The following is an 8,128-nucleotide window of genomic DNA, read 5'->3' on the forward strand; positions in this document are numbered from 1 at the left end:
GGTTCACAGAATAATAACTCGGCTCTTTCACAACACATCATTGTATAAAAAACTCTATCTTTCTGCAAATTGAGTCTCCTTTTCTTTTTCTTTTTTTTTCAAATAAAGTAGGCTCCTCTATATGTGACTGATGCCGGCTGGAACGAGTAAAGATATCTACGTACAATACCCACAAACAGCAATTGTTATGCTTCAATCTCGGACAACTATATGAATTCTCTGTAACCATTCTGCTCTTTCAAAACACATTATTCTAACTCATTATTTTTATTTTGGTAATAAAAACTAAGAATTCTCCACAAAAACAAAAATGTCAACAATTAGTTGATTATTAACAATAATTTGTTATGCAAGATAACTTCGCAAATTGATCATCAGATTGAGGGGGGGGGGGGCGCAAGATTGGGGTGAAACAACCAAACAAAGAATGACCCAAGTCTTACTGGTTCATTATCAAATAGAAACAGAGTATGATGTTAACAGTCGAAATACATGGAAGCAGTTCTAAATCACTTCCACGAACAAAGCCATTTTCCGAAGGTACATTACAGAGGTTACCAAAGCCACATCCAACTTTGATGCTCCAGCAACTTCAAGGTCTAATTCTACAAGCACCATTTTCAACATAACCGTTACTCCAAGGATCAAAACAGCTTCAAGCAAATTAGGAGCGTGATCTTTCCCGCAATGGAGGTGAACGACTGCATCACCAACACAATGATTTAAGTACAATAACTATTAGGATGATATCGTAATTCAAGAGCAGGTAATGAAGCAGAGACATGCAAGAAGAGTTTTAAAAAAAGTAAACTTGTAAGGTGCAAACCTCCTGTATCGCTCTGAACTTTCCCTCCCATCACGTACAGGACTTTCTACAGGTCCCGGTTTAGAACTTGGGCTGCTGCCAGGATTATAACCATCCGGGCTATATTTCTTTCTCCTCTCACGTTGAGGACTAGGACTGGGTCTATCACCATAACCAGGACTTCTGCTTTCCATAGGACTGCTCACGAGGCCATTTCCTGGACCAGCTCTTTCTCTACGAGGGCTAGGGGTGCGACCATTCCCATGACCAGGATTTCTCTCCTTTCCTACAGCTGGACTATGGCCACGGGCATTCTCAGAATTCCTTTCTCTATGCTTTGGACTTGGACTAGGGCCACGACCATAATCAGGATTTAGCCGATCTCTGCCACGACCATAGTCAGGACTTAGCCGATTTCTACCACGACCATAGTCAGGACTTAGCCGATCTCTCCCACGACCATAGTCAGGACTTGGCCGATCTCGACCACGGCCATAGTCAGGACTTGGCCGATCTCTTCCATAAGGGCTACGAGATCGACCTCGGTCATAACCTCTCCTAGGTGATCTATCATGGGTTTTACCTGGACCGGACCCATCTCTCCTATCATCATCATCTTTGATCGCATACTCCACAGTAATAACTCGATCCATCAGCTTACTGCATTTAAACAGATAAGAAGCGGTCAAACCAAGGCATAGGTAGAATTAATGCGGACATTTAAAAACTACATGCCGAAGTCCAACAAAAATTGATGAAACATATACCTCATATTGGTAGCATCCAGGGCTCTAGTGGCATCCTCCTGTGATTCAAATTGAATAAATGCAAAATTCCTTCGGATCCTTATGTTGAGTATTTTTCCATGTGGATCAAAGTGCCTCTCCAGATCCTTCGTCCTAGTATTATATGGATCAAAATTTATGACAAACAAAGTCTTGGAAACTCTGAAACTTGATGAAGATTTTCTAGAAACCTCAGGCTTTCTGCTCCGTTCTTCCTGCAGCAAAGCAATAAAAACACAGCATAAACAGGAAAATCATCGCACAGGCGAGAGGGGGGGGGGGAGATTTGCAGGCACAAAATGGATTACCTTTGACCACTCAACACGAAGCCTGCGCCCCTTTCTGCCAAAATCTATTCGGTCAAGCCCCTGAATAGCGTCCTCTGCATCTCTTTCATCATCCATATAAACAAAAGCAAAACCTGAAGTTCGATCACACATAGACTGAAGATTAAATAAAAAATCAGTTGGCAATAAGAACCCTCCAATGAAAGGTTTCATTACTTTGAAATGCTCAAAAAGATTAGAAAAGATAAGTTTATCTAGCAGATGTGCGAACCGTCTCAACGCATTACAATCACTCTGTCAAATCTAGAAACTTTTCACCATTAAAATCAGCAACAGACCTTCAGTGGTGGACTAAAGATGCCAGGGAAAGGTGGATGTCACATGATGGGATAATGTAAAAAGTGTGCCTTCTCCTTTTCAAACTGCTGCCTTCAAGGTCGGCAATGTGACAAGTCTGAAAATGAAGGCTGGGCAAAATTCATGAGGAATGGAGGGCAATAATGACTGAGGATAATATGTGATTGTGATGCCACGATGGATCGGAGAGCTATTCTTGAAACAAGAGAAACTTGTTGCAGTCAGGAAACGAAATAGACACCGTCCATCAGCAATGATTGTATGGACATTGCAATGTTATCCTGCGCCAAAGAATCAATTGAGTATGGGGGTCTACACTTAAAAAATATACTTTTTTGGTAAACATATCCTAATATCCCGCCAAAACTCAGCAAGACTTCTGTTGTTGACACAAATCAGCTGACTGGGTCTTCCATCCAACGTAGCCACAATATAAAGAAGGAATGAAGCATCCCAGCAGACCAATTTGTGGTCATTTGAGTCTTTGAGCAGTGAAACCACACTACACTTACCATACCCATGAAAATGTATTAACCAAAAGTATCTGGACATGCCAGAGGGCGCTATAACCATGTTCATATTTCACGAGTCAATAGCTTTGCCACCATCAACCTTACTGTTGCTCGCTACAACTTTATCCAGGCACAGACTTCACATAATCTTGTTCAAACTTACTCTGGGTAGTCCGTAACGGCAAGCTGTGCCTTACTAGGAATGCAAACAACCTTGTTTAGCTGCATGTATATAATTGATGTACCATTGGCAAAATAACACCATGCAGACCATTTGATGCCGCAGTAGTCATTGCCCACAATAAGAAAGACATAAAGAATAAGGATTATACAGAACTAATCTGGTTATCCAGAACTAGCCCAGTAGAACGAAATCATACCCGAGCACATGCTGCATGACTACTTGATGCATGAACAAGCTTTACTTAGAATTATATTCTAAGATAGACAAGAGGAAATAACAAGACCTCATCGGTAAGGCCTCACATGCAAGTAGTTAACAAGACAACCAATTTATCAAGTATATTTTAATTAAAGAAAAATATCACACATCCAAGGGTTAGTTACAGGTTACCGCCACAAACTAAACTCGCCCACATAAATGTCGTCAGATTCAAGATTCAAAAGAGAAAAATAATACAATAAGGTTAATAAGCTTAGTAGCATGGAAAAGAAAATTGACAAGTGTGTTACAAGTTTACCAGATTTCATATCCACCCTATCAACCTTGCCATATCTTTTGAAAAGCCTTTCCAACTCAGACTGTCTGGTGTCAAACTCAAAGTTACCACAGAAAATTGGTCTCATCCTGCCTGTACAGAAAAAGTCAGGACTGCTAAACCTGAGATGAGAAAAGTAGATGTGCAGGCGAGCAGGTAATTAAGAAAAAACAGTTTAGAACAGTTGAGCATGTAACATTTGCCATGGATTGTGTTCATATTTAGCTTACACCCTTCTACAGGTCATCCTAAAACGAAATATGCATCCTTTAGAGAGTACTAAGTAGATTTTTCCATTCATTACATTATCAGTTAGATCACATCCAATTAAACCTGAAAGCAAATATATATATAACCTGTTACATATTAAATCGTGTGACAATGTGACACAATCACTGGCTTAGATTAAATTCATCTTAGAATGATATCAATTCCAAGTGAAAAAACTATTACTAGACAGTTAACAAGGTTAATAGGCACATCGTATACTCCTAAAGAATTGAAGTTACCTGCCTCAAAGGTTTAATAAATGTTCAAGGAATTAACCTAAGTTTTTTTCTTGAATCTTCACATGATGGTAGTGTTTGGCCACCTTGCGCGCACCTTGACTATTTCACCGGATATCTACACCTTCCCACCAGTGCAAGTATATCGTAACTCCGTCCCACCAAGGCTCAGGCAGGTGAGAATAAATCACCTAGCATTGTTTACTCTTTCTAGGATTTAAACCTCGCTCTTCCACGGATTTTATTCCAACTTCATTAACCAATAGGCCACGCCCTTGTGTGCCATCTTAAATTTGCATTTAATGTTACATATTCATCATCCCATCCCATGAAGAATAAAAATTCCGCTTTTCAAGAGTCACTTACTTAGTTTAGCTAAGATTTTCTTAAAATAATAGGTATAGAAAGTTCAACAAATTGTAGTCACTCTAGTATTAGCCGATGACACTCTGAAAGGATGATACAAAAGGAGTATGAGCCAGAGCTTAGGGGCAGAACTATTAATCAAGTCAATTTATTTGGGATAGGGAAGAAAAAAGCTCATCAAGAGCTTCGGCGAAAGGACACCGTGTATGCCTACAGATGCCATATAACTCCTAAGAGCTAATTTTTGGAACTATATTGTATACACGAATAAGTTCCATCCAATACATACTTTACAGAAAAGTGGAAAACATTTTCAAACTCTTCTTCAAACCTAACTTTCATTAACAATTTACTTAAGTAGAACCAAAAACTTCAATTCACATCCGAATAGGAACAAGACATATAATGTTCACGAAACTAACAAATCAATTTCCCTAGATCCACAAAATAAATGTTGTAACAAATTAACTCTATCCTAAGTGCATAAAAAAATTTCGACAAAATACTGATTTATACTTCTCTGACCATGGATTAAAGAAAATAAGTTCGTAAGACAAGAAATGGTGAATCGAAGCGTCTATTAGTAAGCAGATCTGAAGAATATACGCAAGAAATGTACTAGGATCGAAGACGTAAGTGTGAGTGAAAACGATTTCTTACCGTTCTGTAGTATAGAAAACCCTAACTGCAACAACAAGCGCAATGCAGAGGCCGAGTGAAAATATCTCTTTGATACTATTGTCAGGTTTTTTATAAGTAGCTGCATCCCCCTCCTCTCTGACCAAAATAACCTTTTTCTTCATCTTTTTATTTTTGTGATCCCTATCTTCTTCTTCTTTTTCCTTCTTTTTTTCTAAATATCCACAATAACCATCTTTTTATTTTTATATTCCTTTACTTATTATTGTTGTATACGGTAAAAACTGGTTAGTCCTTCGTACGGACTGGTTGAAATGGTAATGCATTGGATCGAAGATCAGGTTGAGGTCTAAAGTCAAGTAATCAAGCTTCGAGCCCTAGGGACCGATCAATGTCGAGCTCAATATCATTATCGAGCTCGAATCTAAATCGAACTATGGTGAAGTTACCGAGCTTACGAGGCAGAGACCGACCAACACTGTCCCCGAATCAATACAAGGCTCCGAATCAGAATCAAGCTCGAGTCAGGATCGAGAGCTCGAGTCGATATCGAGCTCGAGACAATATCGAGTTCATAGACAAGAGTCGTTGCAACCGCACTAGGAGAGAGAATCTTGGCAGAAATTATGAAAAAGCTGATTTATCATGGGTCTCCCACTGTGTATTTTTAATTGTATCTAAAGTAGGATCCCTCCACTATAAATGGGTTGGTTATTATTTCTGTAAAGATCAAATTTTGCATACAGTGTAACTCAGAACACATATACTCTCATACTGAAGAATTATCCTCTTTTAGCTTCACAGATTGACTCATCTTGCTCAATCCTTAAATCATCCTCCTTTCAACCTTGCTCATTTTTTACTCTTTACATTCAATATTCGATATTTTTATTCACTTTTACGATTTGTATCAAGTTATCTAACATATCCTTAGAACTACATACAAATTCAACTCTATCTGTTTTTCGGGTAAACAGTTTGAAGCCCACCGTGGGGCTAAGGATAATAGTGATTATTTGATACGAATCTACAAAAACACACCATTTTTACGCTTATTTTCTGAGGTGCCTTTAATTTTGGATTGGCAACGACGAACTCTCAAATTAAATGGCATTACCTATCGACAACGAAGCTTGCCTTCAAGGTGAGTACAACAACTTGACGCCCAGGGCCGGAATGCCGCTTGTCGACGCCGTTGGAGCTCGAGTCGAAGTGCCATTAGACGTTAATTCGCATGTGGCCATTGAGGCAAACCTACATTTTTGAACCTGAAAACAACATTCATGGTGACACTCGATCTACAGCTCGAGATACCCATAACGTCGAGGAAAATGGTGTCAGCTTACGCATGATTTTCAAAATGTTGCAAGCTCAACAGACAGCAATAGCTCAGTTACAGAGTCAAACCCAGATACCGAGCAGGTCGGAGCCCATTCCACCCCGAGAAATCGCCCACAGAACGGAACCATCTATAGTAAGGTCAAATGAGCAAGAGTCTGGAACTAATCCCGAAATTGCTAAGATGTTCGAAGAACTGACCAATAGAATAGAATCAGGTGAAAGGAGGATCGAGGCAAACGACAAAAAGGTAAAAACATATAACTCCAGGGTTAATCAGATCCCGGGGGCACCACCGATATTAAAGGGCTTAGATTCCAAAAAAAACCGTACAAAAGCCTTTCCCCCTGAGCGCTGCTCCTAAACCAATCCCAAAGAAATTCCGAATGCCCGAGATTCCTAAATATAACGGAACTACCGATCCCAACGAACATGCCACCTCTTACACATGTGCAATCAAAGGGAACGACCTAGAGGACGATGAAATTGAATCTATATTATTGAAGAAATTCGGTGAAACCTTGTTAAAAGGAGAAATGACATGGTATCACAATTTACCATCTAATTCTGTCGATTCTTTTGCTATGCTTGAAGATTCCTTCGTAAAAGCACATGCCAGGGCCATAAAAGTCGAGACCAGGAAGTCAGACCTGTTCAAGGTAAGACAAAAGGATAACGAGATGCTAAGGGAGTTCGTATCTCATTTTCAAATGGAACGAATGGATCTGCCACCAGTCACAGACAATTAGGTTGTTCAGGCTTTCACTCAAGGTTTGAACGAACGAAGTTCAATGACTTCACGGCGGTTGAAGCATAACCTGATCGAGTATCCAGCTATTACTTAGGCCGACGTGCATAATCAGTACCAATCAAAAATTAGAGTCGAAGATGATCAGTTAGGGTCTGAACCCGTTGCTAGAAGGGATATCAATCAAGAATAGGGTCCGATTAGGGACCGATACCGACCATATAGTGGAAACCACATAATCAATTAATCGAGACGTAACCCCGAACAAGGCAACAAAAGAAGTGATCGAGGTCAAGGGTCTCAGAGGCTGATGAATAGAAATGGGTTCGACAGGCCTACCGGACCTAATGAAGCACCACGATTATCGGAGTATAACTTCAGCATTGATGCATCAGCCATCGTGTCGGCTATCGGACGCATCAAAGATACTAAATGGCCTCGACCCATGCAGACCGATCCTGCCCAGAGGAATCCCAATCAAATGTGCAAATATCATGGCACCCATGGCCACAGAACGGAAGATTGCAGGCAACTAAGAGAGGAGGTAGCCCGGTTATTCAATAAAGGGCACATTCGAGGATTTTTAAGCGACAGGGCCAAAAATTATTTCAAAAATAGGGATTTCGGCAAACAAAACGAACAGGAAGAACCACAGCACGTCATCCACATAATCATCGGTGGCGTCGATACCCCTCAAGGGTCGGTGCTTAAATACACTAAGACATCAGGTATGAGAGAAAAACGACTTCGAACTCAGGATTACGCACCCATAGGAACCTTGTCCTTTAATGATGAAGATGCAGAAGGAGTCATGCAACCTCATAACGATGCACTGGTAATATCCGTACTTATGAATAAAAGTAAAGTTAAGCGTGTGTTAATTGATCCGGGTAGCTCGGACAACATCATTAGATCGAAGGTTATAGAACAGCTCGGTCTACAAGACCAGGTCGTACCCGCAACCCTGGTTCTAAACGGATTCAATATGGCATGTGAAAACACCAAAGGCGAGATAATTCTGTCGATAAACGTGGCCGAGACCATTCAGGAAATGAGGTTCCACGTA

At 40.3% G+C, this 8,128-nt stretch overlaps 1 protein-coding gene across 2 annotated transcripts; it reads right to left on the bottom strand.

The window, feature by feature from the left end:
- Positions 1–428: 428 nt before the first annotated feature.
- Positions 429–5,172, bottom strand: LOC107779376 (uncharacterized). Of its 2 annotated transcripts, none has more exons than XM_075251986.1 (6): positions 4,998–5,172; positions 3,448–3,578; positions 1,899–2,011; positions 1,573–1,805; positions 827–1,465; positions 429–701 (listed from the first exon to the last, which is right to left on the bottom strand). In XM_075251986.1, exons 1-6 carry the CDS (start codon positions 5,138–5,140, stop codon positions 665–667), a joined length of 1,296 nt encoding a protein of 431 aa, XP_075108087.1. In that variant the 5' UTR covers positions 5,141–5,172; the 3' UTR covers positions 429–664. The 2 variants fall into 2 exon arrangements, with proteins under 2 accessions (XP_075108087.1, XP_075108088.1); XM_075251987.1 differs by having other exon boundaries at positions 3,448–3,558; positions 4,998–5,155.
- Positions 5,173–8,128: the final 2,956 nt, after the last annotated feature.

This window comes from Nicotiana tabacum, chromosome 4 (assembly GCF_000715075.1).
Source record: "Nicotiana tabacum cultivar K326 chromosome 4, ASM71507v2, whole genome shotgun sequence".
NCBI lineage: Eukaryota > Viridiplantae > Streptophyta > Magnoliopsida > Solanales > Solanaceae > Nicotiana > Nicotiana tabacum.

What these genes read in the sequence shown, in the direction of transcription:
- LOC107779376 (XM_075251986.1), bottom strand. Translation starts at nt 5,140, where the DNA reads ATGAAGAAAAAGGTTATTTTGGTCAGAGAGGAGGGGGATGCAGCTACT. An exon ending in TAGGGTGGATATGAAATCTG is followed by an intron (nt 2,012 to 3,447) that starts GTAAACTTGTAA and finishes ATCGAACTTCAG; the next exon opens with GTTTTGCTTTTGTTTATATG. An exon ending in AGTTCAGAGCGATACAGGAG is followed by an intron (nt 702 to 826) that starts GTTTGCACCTTA and finishes TTGGTGATGCAG; the next exon opens with TCGTTCACCTCCATTGCGGG.